The sequence below is a fragment of the Anabas testudineus genome, chromosome 22, assembly GCF_900324465.2.
Source record: "Anabas testudineus chromosome 22, fAnaTes1.2, whole genome shotgun sequence".
Taxonomy (NCBI): Eukaryota; Metazoa; Chordata; class Actinopteri; order Anabantiformes; family Anabantidae; genus Anabas; species Anabas testudineus.
Genome location: NC_046630.1, coordinates 8047851 through 8067304, shown reverse-complemented (window position 1 = coordinate 8067304; position 19454 = coordinate 8047851). Strand labels below are relative to the sequence as shown.

At 39.5% G+C, this 19454-nt stretch overlaps 1 protein-coding gene across 2 annotated transcripts; it reads right to left on the bottom strand.

The window, feature by feature from the left end:
• On the bottom strand, positions 1-18744 carry ddhd1a (DDHD domain containing 1a). Of its 2 annotated transcripts, XM_026339257.1 has the most exons (14): positions 17476-18744; positions 16021-16197; positions 12103-12204; positions 9052-9180; positions 7965-8112; positions 6335-6444; positions 5838-5944; positions 5448-5710; positions 5029-5104; positions 4574-4723; positions 4413-4477; positions 4148-4320; positions 3436-3633; positions 1-3313 (listed from the first exon to the last, which is right to left on the bottom strand). In XM_026339257.1, the coding sequence occupies exons 1-14, from the start codon at positions 18239-18241 to the stop codon at positions 3126-3128; spliced, it is 2652 nt and encodes an 883-aa protein (XP_026195042.1). In that variant the 5' UTR covers positions 18242-18744; the 3' UTR covers positions 1-3125. The 2 variants fall into 2 exon arrangements, with proteins under 2 accessions (XP_026195042.1, XP_026195043.1); XM_026339258.1 differs by lacking the exon at positions 12103-12204 and having other exon boundaries at positions 17476-18743.
• Positions 18745-19454: the final 710 nt, after the last annotated feature.

Sequence of the window (19454 nt, the reverse complement as noted above, 5' to 3'; positions counted from 1 at the left end):
AATAATATAATAATTGACCAACTCACACAATTATAAATAAAAAAATTAACAACTGTCAAAACGCTGCGATTAGTTAAGAGGAATAGGAAAAGACTGAAGACCAGATGGTCACTGGAGCTTTGTTCCAGTATTACATATAAATGACTGACCTCTTCTGGCCACAAACAGAACAGCAGGTTCAAATCCATTATTAATTACAACCACTGCTGTGATAACTGGTCCCATCTGTGAGCCCTGCCTTTGCAGATGCTGCTAAACTGCATCAAAAACCCCAGTAACTCATGTGGAAGCTATAACTGCTTGTGGATCACAATGCAGCCTATTCATGATGTATAAGTCAGCTTTGTTGCTCACAGCAGGGGGTGCCTCAGAAGGAATCTGATCGGAGTTTCAGACAAAACAAATGGCTCCATTTTCCTCCAAAAACAGTGTGGAAATGAGCTGTGGGACTGTCTTTCTCCACTGAGTTCAACATTAACCTACCAGAGAGAACTTCCAAATGTAACATTCTTACTTGATTATTCCCCCTTGAATCATGACAAGAGTAAAAAGTTGTTGATGCTGTATTAAAAAAAGAAATGCTTTAATAAAATGAAATAAATACATTGCTTTGGATGGCAGTTAGAATCCATTACAGGCATGGGTTATTGCACAGCTCTAATGATAGACAAAGAAACACTTTCCCAGACCTCAGTTGAAAGTTAGAGCAACAGTTGTGTCTGACGCAAATCTTACACATTTGATTCAGTACATCCAAAAAAAAGTTTCAATAAATAATTTCTTATTTTTATTGTGGTAACATATTTCTGTGGGCCATTCTGCTGTAAACTGTGACAACACCTGAACCTTTCACTAAATAACGGCTTGAAATGCCTTTTTGTTGCTGCAGTGTAACACATGCTCAAAAATGAATAAATAAAATCAATAGTGGGAAGTTTTCTCTATGTCTGTGGAATGCATGGCTGGTCAATGAGTGATGTCCAACAGGTCGAATGTAGAAACACTTCTTCATATGACATGCTCTTATTTGTGTGGTCATCTTAAAGGCAGCCTGGTTTTAGTTACACACCCAACACAGACAACAGAGACCAATAAACTGATTCCATTCAGCGGTTGACCACTCAACAACAGCCCCTTTGTTGTGTGGATCAGTAAAGCAGCAGCTTGCACAATAGCAAATTAAAATAAGCTCTTTTATAACTACAATATTATGACAAGTAGGAAACAAAGGAACTTTGAAATCAACAATAATCAACTCTGTCACATGTAACATCATGAACAGTCATTTAGGGGTAGTTCCATTTCCTCATCCAAATGTCTTAAACTCATTTCATTAGAAATCCATAAACAATCACGAATGATTTTCTACTTAGTAACGACCACAAAGTTGCTTGTGTGTTGGCACTCTGCGCTGTCTTGCTCAAACATCCATTTACTACTAACATGTTAACATGCAAAGTGAGTAAACCTTCTACAATCACATCAGGATTTTTTTTTTTCCCCGACCCAACAAACCTAAGGCAGGACAAGCTGGCGAGCATGTCCACTGCTCCAAAAGAGAAAGTGTGAATTAATCACCAATTCCCCCCCAAAAAAGGCAAACAATATAGAATACAAATTTTGTGTGCAATGCATCACAGAAGCCTCACAATATAAAATAATCTAGTTTTCTCTAGATTATTGGACTATTACATTCCCTTGAAGTAAGAATTAGCCTTAGCATTACTAAAGCTGTGCAGCTAACAAGCCAGACGCAAATGTTTTTTGACCAGGTAGAATTTTCCTGGGCTGAGATCCAGGTTTAATCCCACAACAACGTGAAAATATCTAAGAAAAATATTTTTATTTTTTAAGAAAAAATACATCTAATGCCACTGATTCAATCTGGATATTAATATAAAGGTACGGAATGGTAAATTATCTCCATAACTCTATATACAAGCATGGAATTTACATTAAATTATTGAGATTGCTTTGGGGAAAACTGTTGTCTAGTATGTAAATTATAAACTGACTTTAGATTATGATTTGGATTCATAAACTGTAAGAAAATAACTATGTCCAGCCTTGAAGATAGTTGTGTGTAGATAGACCTGTCGTGACACAACCCCCATGGTTGTAAACCTCTGTACATAAATGCCATAAAGAAACTAAAGTTATCCTGTAGGGTGTTCAGCTGTTACTGTTGTTAGTGAGACACATTTTGTCCCTGTTAGTAAAACAAAAATGATCATTAATTTGTTCCTGAAAACTGAACTTAAAAGGGAAGTCTATTTTTGAGTAGAATATAAAACTGGTGCTTTGCTCATGTTTTATTTGGTGCCCATTTGTCAAGATACTACACTAACAAACACTAAAACTTGTTTGTTATGTCTTTCTTCATACTTCAAAATGCCAAAAGATAATGCCCCACATTTAAAAAACAAAACAAATTTTCCACATAAGTAACATTGTTGACTAATTTTAAAAGGCATCGCATTTGCTTGCCAGCAATGCAGCATGCATGCAGTATTTATCTTAAAGGAATTGTTGTTTCTGACAATCCTATTTCTCTTTTCTTCATTAAAAAAAAAAGGTAAAGATCCAACACAGAACTTGAGGCCTCAGTGACCAAGGGTGGAGCATGTGTGTCACAGAGCTCCAGTCTTGGAGTCTTTGGGAGAGATCTGAAGCAATAACTAAAAGGAAACACACTGACACTTTATCAACAGGCGGCAAATTTTTGAGATAAGGTTAACGACTTGGGGATGTTGAAGTTACCTCTCTATACATCTAAATTCCTATGCAAATAACTCATTAGAATAATATTTCATGTTAATATGGGTTTTGTGGTCCTACTCACAAACGGTGCACCTCCTTAGGGGTTCCTGGTCCAATAGGGTCACCCTTAGGGTGAGTGATTATGTACAAACAGCAAAAAAAGAGACAAAAATGCACATCTTGTAATGACGGCAGTTTGTCAGTTATGATTTGAAGTTGCAAAAGGATTGGATCATAAGGAGATGAAGCAAAGAATTAGTGTATTTGAGAGGTTTGTGCGCATGAAAAATAAGCAAAGTCTTTCTTTGTATCTCGTCAAGAAGATGACACCAATCAGATGTGTGTGCTATAATGAACATGCTTCTTCAGTCTGGCTCTGGGGTATCTTCTGCTGGGTCAGAGGGCGTCACCTTCTGCTTGTATATGAAGGTTAACAAGAAGAGTGCTATGTCATGTGAGCACCAATATGCTGTGTGTGAGGTCACTGCTGACCAATAGCGGCTCTCCACCAGACCCTCTCTGAGCTCAAAGTCGATCCGTCGCACCAACTCCACTATGAGACATAAATAGAGTGTGTGAGTTAATAACCAATTCCCTCATAATAAACTTCCACTATGAATTTATAAAATCAAAAGAGAGACCGTCTATAAAAGTTTAACAAGTAGGTGAACGTACGTGATGTATCTGTGGTGGGTGAGGTGGGTCGAGCCATGGTGGAGAGACCGTATGCTGACTGGCTTTCTGTTTTCTTCTGCTCCTCTTCCTCAGTGTTTGCAGTTCCCTCAAGTCCTAAAGACACAGAGGGCTGGCTGTTGGAGCGTGAGAATCTTGAAAAGAGGATGCCTCCAATGCCCTTCCCTATGCTCGCTGCTCCTATAATGAGAATGTGTGGAAGGGAGAGAGTGTGCTTCAGATTTCAGCTTTAGGAGAAATAAAGTGTATGGATCTATGCACCATTTCTCCACATGATGGCACTGTTGACATTAAACTGTACTCCAACTGAGCCTCTCATTACTTTAAATATCAAATCTGAGAACCTTGAAAGAATGGATTTTACCTTGGGGATTAGCACCATCTTCTGAGTGAATTGAATTTTTCTTTTAATTTGCTCAGCTCATTCTCTGTATTTCCCTCTGCTGTCAGAACTCATATTCCCCAATGCCGGTTTTACAAAATGTAAAACTTTTTTAAGTATACTACAGAGAATCATTTTTTTTAAGTTTAACATATTTTGGCTTTATTCAACAATTTTAAGACTTTTTATCAAATCATACACAAAATGCAGTTTTACTGTATCTAATTCATCACTATCATGTCTAGTTCTAATCATTTCCACCATCAAAGTTTGATAAGGAGCACAATTTGACAAATATGAGTAATTCATTACCCAGTATGCTGGCCTTGCCCAGATTAGTGATGGATTCTCCATAATGCCTGCGAGGAAGAACAGGAGAAGTGCTCGGGCTGGGGATGCTCTCACTGTCTGATGTTGGGTCTTTGACCAGATTCAGAAAGGTCAGCCGGATCTCATCATAGGGCGTGGGGTTAATGGCACTACACCTGATCAAGAATACAAATCCAAATATTCAGGAGATACATACTTTGAAAACATTCAGTGTGCACATAAAGTGTCATACAATTTAGGTTCTTACCAATGTATCTGGACAGGTGCAATATTGCTATAATGTTTGAGAATGAGGGGCTCCAGTCTGTAGGCCTGAAAAAAAGCAAACAAGTTTCAGCTTACTTACAGTACAGAAACATTACTTACAGTACTCTATAATTGAGAGAGAGCATCTGTAGTGACACTAACCACAGGGTCTGTAGGGTGAAAGACATTAAAGAGCCTGCTACAAATGGAGGTGGGCAGGATGTGGTCCTGGTGGCAGCTGCTACCAGGACGAATTCCTCTCAGGGCCAAGAACACTGCCAGAGGAGAACCCATGCAGAAGAAGTTCTCCACCTGAAAGACAAAAGATGAAAAGAAGGTATAAATGTAAGGGAGTGTTTATACATGTAGTACTGTGATCTACCCTTTTGATTAAACAGTCACATTTCTTTCAGTTTCATACAACGTGCAACAGTTTCATTTGAAAATACTTGTTATTTCATAAAAAATAAATAATATGTTGACATTGTCACATTAAAATTTTTTTTAATTATTATATTAGTATAGGAAACATCAATGAGCAAAAGTTAATTCATGGTGCTTATCTTCTTCATCTATTCAGAGTAATGTCATATTGTAATAACACAAGTGATTCTTACCTTAAATTTGAGAGCTGGGGGTGCAGAGGGTTTAGAAGCCTCCAGTGTAAGGAGCTGATTTTCCAGTTCTCGTAACCTGTTAGAAGCAAAATCAATGCCCATAAAGTACCATATGAAAACCCTAGGTTGACAATCAATTGTAATCTAATTAAATTTTATTACAACTAGACACACACACACTCTCATTCCTATCATCTGTAGAGACCATTTGTTTCAAGACAGTTTTCAATTTCTGTATTGCTTAAAATAAATTAACAACCCTTTTCCTGCGGCTTCTTGTTTCAATAAGGTAATGATGCACACAATAAATGACACAGAAACATGTGAAAAGAATCTTTCTGATTTTTATAAAAATATCTTGAGAGCACAGCTATACATGCAATCCTTGCTGACAATGTAAACCCAGAAGCCATTTGTACCTATTTCTTGTAACTCGTTGCTGCTCTAAAAGGTGCCGCTCTTCATAGGACATCCAGTGCAGGTCCAGCTCCTCTTCTACAGTGTGATGCTCCTGCAGACAGAATCGCACAGGATCCCATCCTGTCATGATGTCATAGGCAATAACGCAGCCAAGGGAGTGAGCCACTATAGACACTTTGCCTCCGTTCTCCTCAAACTCAGGATTCCGAGAGCAGAAGAGTGTATACAGTCTGTTTAGCTCCTGTGTGAGCCCCTTGGTAATCTAGAGAGCCAGGAAGTGGAGATGTTTAATGGGAGATTCATCAAACCAACAGACATTATAGTAATATAATTGATATAAATAAATATTGTCATATATTCTTCTATAGTAAGAAGAATGTGATTCCCACCTCATCTCTGTAAAGGGGGCTGTTGTAGTACATGATGTCCATAGCACTGCTGTTGAGGAGATCCCTCAGTCCTCTTACTTTGTCTGGTGTGATTGAGTCTACCGTATCTACACAAATATCAAAATACACAGAGATGTTATGCCATATGATGGGTTCTGTATTCATTCTGTATATACAATAAACTTTTCTAAAACCAAATGCTTTAATGTCACAATTTCACTGCCTCTTCAGCCAACCAACTATTTAAATAAGACAAATAAAAAAAATAACATTGGGGAAAAATAACATTTTAGGAAGATCCCAGAGCCCAAGGTGAAACATTCTGTTTTAACACTAGAACCTTAATTTAATAGTATATTTAGTAGTTTAGTATTTATTTATAACAGGTGTTTTTTATTACCAGAGAGAACAAGATGACGTACATTGCTCACAAAGGCACAAACCAAACAATAACAATAAATACATATGTATACACACTTTAAAAAACACACACAAACCTCCATCCAGTGTCAGCTTGGAGCGCCACTCGACAGGCAGGAACTCAACATGCTCATCATTGTGCTCTGAAAAGTGCTTCTCCTCCATCTTCCTCACCCCCTCCCTCAGCCTGATCAGACACATCACAATACAGAACAGAGAGTACATGAGGACAACATTGTACATTTTATTCATTTGTGCATTTTGGCACAAGTTGGCTGGTGTGCTATAACATTCAGACAGGCAACAAAAGTGCTTGGAAACAATGTCATCATCACATTGTCAGGACAGCAGACAATGCAGCAGCAGATAATGACAGGTTCTCAGTGGATGAATAACATCATCTATGTATATCCAGCTCCGGCACAGACAGACTAGGGAGGCTGGGTTTGAACTCATTCTTTCACAGACTTTAATGATTGACTAGAAGAGAAGAATGAAGTCCATTTTACTGTTCACTCATGTAGCAACACATACACAATAGTTATACTGCTGCGAGTTGCATTATGGAGCATTATTGGCTTGCTGGATGCACCAAATACACAATGTTGACTTGGGTAAATGGAGGTTGAGAGAGGCTTTAGGTCCTTGAATGGAGCTCTAATGCACCCACGCGTATTTCCTAGTTCTTACATTTAAAATACTAGGTTTAGCTAAATACATTTTAAAGAGACAATCCTTGATTTTTTTAGAGCTTAATAATAAACCTCCACAGTTTTCTTTTTGACTTCTGCTGACCAAACTCTGATGACCAAGATCTTAACTCTTAAACAAGAAAAAAGGGGCTAGACATGCCAGGTCGATCTCTCCTCTTGGCTGAGGAAAGTGTATATGCTGGGAGAGAGGCTAAAGAGCTCTGCAGTTTGACTTGATCTACTTTACCTGCTTACCTGGACTAAGCTGTGGCCTGACGTTGACTTTGTGACACAGAGACACAGATGGCTCTAGTCCACAAATTCTGTACTACTGCCTGCAGTGGTATTGTAAGCTTTGGTGAACAAGGCCAACACACTGGTTCCATGTAGGGCAGGTTATGTCTTCAAACAAAGACACATTTTTAGAAAGCTAGCTTACATAACAATTTATCAATAGTTTGTCACTGACAAGCTGCAGTAAGAATTTGCTACAGCATCATTCTTAAAAAGGTTCGAAACCTGTTTTTTAGTGCTCCTTCACTGTAACTTTCTAGTTCTACACACTAATCCTGCTTCTGCTTTTATGCACTAAACTTCTGAGACATACATTTAACTGTCTGAAGTCTTGTTTGCGGTGCTCAGTGCAATTAAGACAATCAGGAGTTATGTTTAAGTGGTTGGTTAGTTGTTTACAGTTTCAACACTGAAACACTGGGTCTGAAAACAATATTTTCTAGTATTTTTCTAAAAACTATTGTGTTATATTTTTTCTCCAGTTTTTGATGCGTAGTGCGTTTTTGGCCACCAGAGTGTAGGCACATTAACGATACAAAGAATACTGTACAAGAACAGCAGAACACAAAGAGTGTGATAAATCTGGGGAGAGGAGTGAAGGAGAACAAAATACAAAGGCTGTAAGTTCAATGTTATCAAGAGAAATACTTGAAATAACTTCTTTTGCTGTAACTATGCATGCATTCACAGAATACCTCAATCAAATCAAATAGCAACTCACATTCCAGTGTTTTTAATAATGCGTCCCTGATCCATCTTCTGTCCAATCCCATGGACCACAAAGACAATGTGAGTAGTCTGAGGGGGTCTATCCTCAGGTGAGGCTTCTTCAACAAAACCACGATGGAGCCGTGTCCCACTGCTGGAGGCTGGAAGAGCAAAAACAACAGGGATATAACATTACTGTATTTATTGTACAACTGTGTACTACACTATACTGCATTGATAAACATGGACTCAACCTACTCCTTAGAGGGCTATAAATATCTGAGTCATGCTGTTCTACGTCCAACGAGGCCAGTAGGTGAGACACAGTCTTTCTATGTCTGTGACCCAAAACTTTGTGGCCAGCATGTGCTCAGGTGTATGCTGTGTCTATATTTAAAATCTGTAGTTTAGTCCAGTCAAGTGCTGTATGTTGAGGTGTTAAGATGGAATGTGCTGCTGCCTGGATAGAACTAAAAAGATTCTCCCTCACTGGGCATTTTGTGTCAGGGGAAAGATAGCCAATGTCAGCTCCTCCTTTCATAATCTGTGATGGATGTGAACATAAACCATAGAGCTTGGATACTGTAACAGATTAGAGTTCTCTATGCAAATCAAACTCCATATCACACTCCAATTTAGTCCCTGAACACAGCAGATGGACACTGTGTGATTTCCAGGACTAATCCTGTTAAGAGACCAAACTCAAACTGGCCATGTTTAAATAATTGTGTGCTAGTACTGGTTGCCAGTAGTAGCAAATGAATGCTCACTGCAAATACAGTATTAAGCATGATTTGTGCAGTAGATGGACAGATAAGTTGGCAAAGGTGTCAACCTATTGGGTTAGGGTTAAGGGATTACAAACTATTTCAGAACCTCCAGTTATGCTAAATCTGTGGAAGACTGAATTGTACAGTGGTATCTGAGCTAGGCATTAAAATGCTAACATGCTTAGCAGATGTAATGTTCAACATGTCCATCATCATAGTTATTCACAGTTGAACTACTGATGAAATAAAAGCACACAAGAGCACTATGATTAGGATACTGTTTATCTACCATATTACCTGGATAGATGATGACAGTGTGTGATTACAGACCTTTGGAGAATCCCAGTTTCTGGGTGACGGTGCGTGCAATTTTGGAAGTGGTGGCATCACTGTATAGGTAGACCTCATCCACGCTGTGCCAATCCACATGTGTCCGGCTCAGCTTTAGACTGTGGATAGCTGTAGGGGACCAGTCAGAGAGGAGTGAGTAAATGTAAGTAAAGGAAACAGAGAGGAAGATACTGGCAGATGGTGTGGAAATTTGGATAAAGAAAAGGCAAAATTAGGAAACAGAAAAGGCAAACAGTTCACCTTAAAGTGTTGTGTTTACCAATTATAAGGGGAAGTACAGAGAGGAGAGATATGACCACACCAAGTAATGATGATCTTAAATGCTGTACAAAAACTACAAGTTCAAACAGCTCAATCAAATGCAGTCCGTAGCATTGATCTGCAGTAGGAAAGAAAAATACTTTAAAGTATCACACACCATGATTGCTAAATTTCTGCTCTTGCTTGTCTTTCCTGCTTGTGTATCACCATTCTGAGATGGAATGAGAATGAGATAACTATATAATGCGAAATATGCCATTTCATTTTCACTTTAAGGCTGTTGCTTCAAAGTGTAATGCTGTGACTAGAGCAAGTAAGAGCAGAGGTAAAGCAAGAGATAGGGCAATATTTGCTACAAACGCTTAAGAGAGACAAATGAAACTGGTTGGCTTGAGTTATTTATGTCTCTGCAGTATGTCCTTAAAATGGCCTGTGAAGTCAAGTTCATCTGGATGAGACTAGTGGAAGACTTTGGCATGGGTCCAGCACACAGTTAGGGCCCATTCCATTGCAAACACAAGGTAAAGGGAGAGATGCAATGCTCGAGATAACATTCTTTGCTAGCTTGAGAGTATACTGTCCGACAAACAATGTAAAAGAAAATGGTGGAAGTCTAGAGCAAACATTATCATTGTATTATTGTTGTATCATTGGTGTTTTATTATGCACACTGACAACACTTACTGAATGTCTTTTGTACATACCATATGTACCATTATTAAGTAGTTGAAATACAAACAGAAATGTTTTGGCATTACTTGGCAATACTCTGGCCAGGTCTACAGGACAGGAGTTAAAATACATTTAAAACATTTAGGCACACTTTCTACGTTCAATGCAAATTAATCTAATAAGCCACACTATATCATGACTATGTGTTTTACATAGTCACATTGTGGAGTTGAGCTAGGCAGGTCAGCAATTTCTTCATTTACCAAGCATGACTCGTGAGTAATAAGGCTTAGCAGTCATTGCTCTGCAGCTGAGTACTGTTCACTCTGAGCTCAACCAGTCTGAAAATGAGTGACCACTGAAGGAAGGAGGACAATCAGGTCCAAAAGAAGAGTAGTTGGTCACAAGGAGCACAGGTTCTGGACTAAAAGGCACCAGTCAAATATAGAATGACAAGGGCATGGCAGTGTTTTCCTAGTCATATAAAACAGACAGGTTCATGACCAGGGGGAACTTGACGTAAGACATTTGGCCTTCTTGTCACGCATTTCAATTTATCTTCAGATCCTCAGCAAAGCAACATATACTTCTACCTCTACCACCATACAGAAGATCACTAAACTACTCCATGACAGCAGCAGTGAAATGGTCCAATCTCTACTGAGAAGAGCACCTTTCACCACCCAGTTTGGCTTAACAGCTTAAAGTGGCCTCCTTTTCTTTTTGGATTAAAATGTAAGACAACAGTTCCATGTAGCATGAGAGCTACACACAGTTAAAAACAGAAGACCACATTAGACTGTTGGGCTGCATTGGTAACTTCACTGTAAAACAGGAGGTCTTAAAGATCAGCTAAAAGATGAAGAACTTCTCCAGTTAGCTGGCCTTTTCAGTGTCAAATGTTAGTTTGATACAAGTTGCAAGTGAAAATAAAGCAGTGGATTGGAGTGAGGGGTTGTACTTGGACACTTCCTGTTTTACAATCAAAGGCAACCAGTTGTAAACGAAAGAGAGAGAAAGAGGGGATTGAAGTGTACAGAGGAGCAGAAAGGAGAGGGAGTTTACTGAGCTAGTTCTCTAATGGAAAATGAGATTTGTGGAACACAGGGTGAGGCAGGGAGTTATAAAGTAAGGGACAACAGCTGAATAATGTGACAAAACATAAAAAAAAACAAGTAAATTTTTAAAGTAGAAAAAAAGCAACACAAAACAAATGTATGGGAGTTTGGAAAAATGAAATACGTACAGAACAGAGAATAAAAGGAGAAGGGCTCCTAAAGCCAATGGCATGTGCAATATGCTATACTACTCATCCGAGGCAGCGAGATTTGTTTTCTAAAGCAAGATACCAGCTACAACCATTTCTATTTATATCTATTTTTGTCCATGTCATGACAAACATAGCAGCTGCATATACTTCCTAAGGTTTTCCTACCTCTTGTTAGGCAGAAAAAAACAGAATATTAGGGCAATGTTGGTGTAATATTTAAAAAAAATCCCATTTTGGAAATTTGAATTACTATACTTGAATGACCATCTGCGATTTACTATGAGAGGACAAACACTCTCTTCAGCAACTTTGATAAGGGTCAGTACACCCAGAAACTAGGTCAGTGATGAACCTCAAAGAGGACTCTACACTACTTATTTGGGGGCTATAGTAAAGGGCCACAATGGCTCCTCTGTTCAGCTCATCATTTGTGCTTGGTGATTCATTAATGCCATAGGGGATGTGAGAAAGACAGCAGTGAGAGAGAAGATGGGAGTTGGGGGTTGGAGAGGTAGGTAGTACAGCAGTAAAGTAGATGGCTTTTTTGAGGACCAGCTCATTTATTTTAGATCTATATTATTTTCTGGGGGCATGCTCTAGTAGTTGAGTGAACCATGCCAAATGACTTTCCTATTAAGGACATGAGAGATTGACAGGTTTCTTCAAAAACCAGCCATAGCAGTACTAAACTCTGGGTCACAGCAACAGCACAAAAGGAGAAGTTCTAGCTACCAGGCCCATAGAGACCAAGGACCTAAAAGAAGAGAGGATGTAAGCTAGCAGATCTAATACAGCAGAAGTACAAAAAAGAGGTGTTTTTACAGTACCTTGACAGCGTTTGCGCTTGTGACATGTAGTTTTAGCACTCGTCTGATATCCACTCCATTTGAACAGAAAAGGTAGATAGAAAGGGGGCAGGTGGGAGAGAACTAACAACCAACAGAGAGTGAGTAATGGGCATTAGCCTGGTGTCCATCACACAGGCTACCGCTGTCATCACTTGTGAACAGGCCAATCTATCAAGCTGCACTGCTACCAGGTTACCACTGCAAGGCTCTGGATACAGAGCCTGAACTGGTTACTGATACAGCCTGGTGAATGCAGGTACATGTCATTGAAATTAGCCAAATAAACAAGTAATACTGTAGACCGGCAGCCAAAAATGCAGCACTGTTTGACATGCGCCCAAGATGACTGAGGTAGCATCTGATTTAATCATTACACAAATATACTGTCTTTGCTGTGAAAACTATACATGTCATAAACTTAACCACCTTTTCTTTAAAATGTGTTATGTCATACACTGGTAAGCTCCTGAAAAATGCAACGGTATTTATTTATTTAGCATCTAACATTTATGTTTCCATTTGGGTTTATGAATTATTTATACTTTGCATATTAGAATCATTTTAGGTTTATTGATTTGGAAGCCCACTCAAAAAAAAAAAAAAAACAGTAGTTTACGTATCTCTGAGATTACACACAAATAAGAAAATAATGCACTGCAGGGCTCATTGTGACATCGTTCTGTAGAGAAAATGATTATAGCATTTTTTTGTAAATAAGTTACAATGATATCAAGCCATGTACCTCGCTGATATTTTTTATATTAGTAAAGTTCTTGGAATTGGAGTCTGAATTTTAGCATTGATCTAAAGGTGAAACAATGCCCAGTAAAACAAAATTACTTGATATAAGTGAAACATAGCAGATTCCTATAATAATTAAAAAACTATATATTTAAAATCCTCATTGAAAGAATGTGATTGTTTTTGCAATATAAGTTATGATCACTACTAATAGAATATTATTGTCTTTTGCAAAAAAAGGACATCAACACACGTGTGATACACACATTAAAAAAAACACTCGTAGACAGAAACCTTGCACTGATATAACTACAAAAAGTCATGTATCTGTATTCAATCTTTAACCAAATGGTTAAATACAACCTAAAATATACATCAAACTAGTTCAATTAAATCACAACACTCACAAAGGTCTCCTCAGCATTTGTTAATCAAATCAGTCTCAGTCTCAGATGTGACTAAATCATTCATTCTGTGATAACACAGACATCAGACTTGCAAATGTCAGCAGCGTCTCCCTCAGCAGTGGTGAAAAGCTAAGGAGGAGAAACTTGCTGAGTGCACAGAAGTTTGCTTGCTTTAAAAGCTATCAGCAAAGTGTATTTGGCCATTACAGCACTGATGAATCCCCTAATGAATGTAGTTTTTAGAATGCACAGAATCCTCCCTGTGGTAATCATAAGGAACACAAAACCTTGTGCGGTAAATTTATATATATATAGTTGATAGATATATCTATCTATCAACTGAGGGCACAGCAATGAGGATCAGATCAAACAAGACTGGCTAATGTCGTCACTGAGCTGTACTGTAGGCTAGCACATACTTACAGGATTAGATCTTTCCCTCCTGATACCTAAAGATTTTAAACAATTTCAAGAACTACCTATTAGTTGAGTAATTAACTTGTGGATCTGATAAGCATGTGTTAAGCAAGTCTTAAGTCAAAAATAAAAGTGTTATAAGGACAGCTGACATTGGAGGCTCTAAGTAGTATAATGGAAGTTTCCGGACACACCCTATAGTTACCATAATACTGGTCTATACTGCAGTACACACAAATGAGAGAAGTGGATGGACAGGATGCTCTCATAATTAAATGTTTTCTGTATCCTCTCTTTCCATTTCATAAATGTTTATCTGGAAAAAATTATCATCAATGAGTCATAACTAAATATTTAATTTTATCAAAGTTGTCCAAATCAAAATATTAAAAGCCATTTATAAAATCTGACAACTGCAATGGCTTTTTTTTTTTGCTATTTTCAGCTTCACCAAATGAGAGCTATAACTTCTGATGTCATGAGTTCCCAGTCTGGGATCGCTGTTAATTTACCTCTGTGCTTGTACTGCAGAAGTCACTCTTCAAAGAAAATTACCAACAGCAACACAGAAAATTAATAAAGGATGGTGAATTAAATAACGAATAATTCAATCGTGAATGACAATCCATCGCTTCCGGTTCACAAAAGCTATTAACTAAATAATTTCACATTTTCAGAGAGTCAATTTACAATTGTAACACCAAAACTGACTTAATTTTCTTTATAGAATTCACTATATCATGCCTTTTAATTCTTATGTAGCCTTCTTTATTTAAAATTCATAAAACATCGGCAGAAAAGTACATTTGTATCATTACAGAACAGCACACTTGTGCCCTTTTTGTAGCAGTGGCCCTTCTCACATTGTGATGTTATGCTTGCATAGCACACCGGTACGCCTACCATATGTCTTCTGCTTCACTAATCTTTCATCTCAGCAAGCTACTGAAGCACAAACAGGGGGTGGAAAGGAGACAGCAGAGATAGGGAGGTAGAGAGAGAACAAGATAGCAAGGGGAATGTATGTACTGCAGTAATGTCAGAGTGCAGCTTGCTCTTTCACTTTATGATACATTTATAACGGTAGCCTTCTCACAGCTCCAAGTGCTTCAGATTATTAGTTCCAAGGTAAAAACACTCTACTGTAAATGTTCCCTGTAACAACAGGCCTAGAGGATGCCCTTGCAGTGTTTTTCACGCACATTGCACATAAGTTGCCTGTGTTACCACTGTTTTCTGTGGCTGTTTATGTCCGATCATGTCGAGATCATTCAGTATCTATGTGTACATGTACACTAATGTTTCCAGTTCAGGAGTGACCTTCTAGTTATTCCTCTCACTACTACTACAATTCCTCCGCCCAGAATACTGACCATGACTCAGTACATGACACATAATAATGATGCATGTGAGATGGCACAGCCTACTGTAACTGCTTTCCTCTGTTCTGTTGACAGCTTTATTTATGAGCCATCATTTGTTTACAAAGGGTTATATATATCGGCCACTTTGCAGTGAAAGAAGATTAAGACTAGCAAAACAACTGGATTAATTTGCAATATACATTAATAAGCTGTTTAAGGTCTCATTGAGGCTTTGCTTTATTTAGAATAATTTTTGTCCTTATGCAGCAATTATTCAAATATAACCAACCAGAAGAAATATGGACAATTTTAACTTCCATTTGTTGATTTTATATTTTGTTCCAGTTTACATTGGTGATGCTCTGATGCATGTTTCCGTTTCAGTTCTTATAATGCATACTAAAACCTTTCTCACTCTCTTTAACAGTTGTTCTATCTTTTTCTCTGTGCGTCTCTTTATTTATCTGCCACATTCACACACCGACACATAAAACCAGTGAAGGTCCTTTAGATCTGGCTGCCTTAAGGAGACTGCTGAATCAAAGAACTTCTTTCTTATTGTCTTTCACAGCTTAAGTCTGCTACATTTGGCATGAACCAGCCCTGTGAGAGGGACGTGCAAGAATGTTTTAGCTGCACCTGCTTTACACTGGAAGGATGACATAATAAAACCTACTCACACATGAATGGAAGCACCTGTTCCATTTATTTGTCCTAACTATGCAGTGAGCAGCGCTGCCACAAGGCTTTACTTCAGTCATTTAAATGTCATTTATAACTAGTAACACCTCACCCTCACACAGCATCATATCTGTGTTGTTTACCTGACAAGATGAGAAATACTGCACATTGAATTTACCATTAAAGAAATGTACAATTTCCTGTTATAGACTGACAATAAGGTGTTTTGTTCTAAATTATATGATATTATCTTTTTTCTTCTACCCACGTCCTTCCCATTCTCTCACCATCTTTGCTGTCGACAGTCCTGACCACCAAATCCGTCTCAAATGTGTCCTGCATCTGTTGCCCACGGAAATGGTTCAGGTGCTCCTGCTCTATGAGGTCACTCTCCTCTTCTTCTAATGGGAGCCAGCTCCCATCAATAAACCACTGGCCTCTCATCACTGGAATGTGGTCTTGTTCTGACAGTAAACATGGCACAGATTTAGTCACAGATACAAGACAACGAATGTATGGCTAGACATCGTATAGCAAGACCTGTGGTTCAGGAGCTCAAAGAGTTTTGAGTGTTAGGGGTTAAAGGCATTAATAAATGCCATTTTTTATTTTATTTTGCTCTGTATTCTGTATGTCTCTGTATATGTGAAGCAAAAATCCAAAAAAAACTTTCTAGGAAACTGTCTCCTTCCCAGATTGTGTTTTAGAGGACATAAACTAATTTTCATTTTACTCAACAAGTCTGGCAAATCCAGGAGGACCAGGTCTCAGTGGCTTATAGAGCGAGGCCAGTTTTGATTACCTTCTGGAGTGACATTATTAACTGATTTTGTGGTGGTGAATGAGAGTAGAGTATGTAGAATGAGTAAAAGCAGCCTTTTTGAACAGAGTGACACTGCTTGTGTGAGCTCATGTCAAAAACACATGAGCATACTCTTATTCACAAAGAGTGACGCCCACCACAATGCTAAGGCTGACATAGACATACAAGAAAGAAACATTACTGATAGGGGCCTATGGTAGATACAGGGGGTTTGCATCTGGTCAAAATAGATAAGAGTCATATATGTTACATATATGTTTCAAGTTCCCACTAAAAACGGTGACCTTTTCACCTTGTTGTCTCCATTTCTATAACATATCTGTCTGTCAAATATGCTTCTGATTGCTTCCATGTTTATATATTCATCTCAAGTGCAGTGTATCGGGGTCATAAATGCTAACATAACACTGTGTTGAACTTACATCTACAGCATCAACATTCAGAAAAAAAAAATGCTTCTCTAAATGTCACTTAGCCTTAAACTTCAAAAGCACCAGCTACCCATGAACCCTTTCATCAAGGTCAGGTTTTCTAAGACTCTATAGTAACCGCCTTCGTTTGTTCCCTGTTTTTTCCTGGAAAGACCCATGAATTAGTTAGCAGGATCAGCTTCCTTGGCTGTTTAGATGTTCCCAAATAAAACTAGACTAACTCTGCCAGTGAAAGAAAAACTGTAAAATAGTGCAGGACTCAGCATTTAACTTCACAAAATGAATAATTAGGTGCTGGTTCGTAGGTTTTTATGGGATCAGGGATGGGTTTTGCTCACAATGAGTCTCCAAATAGGACTTGAGTCATTAATCATTATGCTGTCAGCCACTAACCTGCAGAATATAAAGTGGTGATGCTCTGTGGCTACATGACATTTGAATGATGCTGCACAGATATAACTGTCAGGAATTATATTTATGATACTCACGTTTCCAGTAAACAGGATAGCATTCCCTCTCTTTGATATCCACCTCATAAAGCCCCCCCCGGACGCAAACAGGCTCAACGTTGATTTCAATGCTGTCGGGGTCCCTCTCATCCGAAGACACGGTGGATGTGTCCAAGGACCCGGAGCCTCCGTGCACACTGCTGGTCCTCGTCTCCACCGGTACTGCACCGTTCAGTCCTCTGCTCTGCACAGAGTCACTGTCGCACTCTCCCTCCCTGCTGCTCACCTTGGACCCTGTAGCCCCAGGGTTCAGCTCGTAGTATTTCCGAAACATATGCTCAACTTTCAGTGAGTCATGCCCGACAAAGGGCTTCCAAGTTTTCTTGTCCTCCTTGTAAAACCACCTCACCTCCTCGGGACCGAGCTCGGTGACCACGTCGTTGAAGCGGTGTCTGGAGCTGTTGGACCTCGACCTCTTTCTCCTTTCGAACAACGGACCAGCGCCGTTTGCACCGTGGTCACCGAACTCCAGAGAGCCGCTGTCGAGGTAAGCCTCCGGGGAGCCCAGGTCCAACAGCAACCCAGCTTGGGCGCTGGGGTGCAGGAGCGGCAGGTGTCCGTCCAGCCCCGACTGGACTGAGGACATACCTGCTTGCATCGTTTCGTCCATGGGACAGTAAGAAAACACATCGGCATTTGGTAAATCCCACTCCTTGTTGTTGTTAGCAGCGTCGATGCTGACCGCTGCACGTTTACTGTCGCCGCTCAACGACGAGCTTTTAGTTGAAATGTTGAAACTGCTCATAACTATCTGAGCAGCCCAGTCCCGCTGCTACCTCTTCAGCTCCCACGTCCACTTCCACTTCCTTCCTTCAAACACACCTCGCTGCTTCACACGATGTCATACTAGCCAGCGCTAACATGAACATCTCGACAAAATGAGACACATTAAGACACATTCCCCGTGATTACACCGCAGCTACATCAGCTCGTTAGCTTGCTAACTAGCTAAACGAATGAAGCCGGTAGAACTCCGCGGCTAACCCTCTAAGCTAACGCTAACTCTGTAGCGTTACAACCAGAACACCTTTTTAACCCCGAACCTTTAACTACTATAAACATATGTAAAACCACCTTCCTGTCAGAGTCGCTCGGGTCCGGCTTGACGGGAACAATACTACAGTGTCCACACTTTACCAGCTCGGACTCTCTGAGGAATAGCAGCTTCATTCGTTGTCCAAACAAATCTCGCACAGAGACGCTACCGGAGTTTGCGTGTTTGTCTTGACAGCAGCTGACGCACAGATCACGGGACTATCATCGCGAACGCGCACGCAGGAATTACGTAAAGCAACCTGTGACTTCAGCCTGCCCCCCCCCCCCCCCCCCCCCCCCCCACACACCCCCCCCTCTCTGTTTTATTCTCATTGTGCACTAGATGGAGGCAAACACCTACTAATGTTTAGCCACCTTGCCTCCATTATTTTCCACATGCGATCACTTCGCCGGCCACAAGAGGGAAGAAGATGCACATTCATTTTAAAGCCCCATGCTCGTCTGCTACTTTTGTTAGTGCTGGAAGAGTGAGTAGACTTTCTAAAAAAACAAAACACACACACACGGCTGCAAAGTTTCTAGTCATGAGCGTCAACAGAATAACATCAGCCACAACCTTTAAAATAGCTCAAAAACACACAAGGTTTCAACACATCTTTCTTATAATAAACTAGTTTCCATAATAATATTAATAATATAGATGTATGTGTGACTTGTAGAGTTGTACAGTGAGGTACAACAACTAACTAAGAAGCCACAAAGTAATTGCCGGTCAGTGTATGTTCAATCCAGGAGTCATTGAACTCCAAAATCTCCTTGTAATGGATCTGTTCCAGTGCACAGCCGGTGTGTTTGAGTGTGTTTGTGTGAGCATATGCATGCGTACATGCATGTGCCCATTTGGTTTGTTTATGCAAGCACGTGTTTGCATAATGTGTGTTTTGTGTACTGTTATTTGTGTG

Excerpts from the sequence above, each read along its gene's own strand:
- ddhd1a (XM_026339257.1), bottom strand. The coding sequence starts at position 18,241 with ATGAGCAGTTTCAACATTTCAACTAAAAGCTCGTCGTTGAGCGGCGAC. Across the intron at positions 12,205-16,020 it reads GACTGTCGACAGCAAAGATG|TTCTCTCCCACCTGCCCCCT; the intron begins GTGAGAGAATGG and ends GTTGGTTGTTAG. Across the intron at positions 3,634-4,147 it reads GGGCAAGGCCAGCATACTGG|GAGCAGCGAGCATAGGGAAG; the intron begins GTAATGAATTAC and ends TTCTCATTATAG.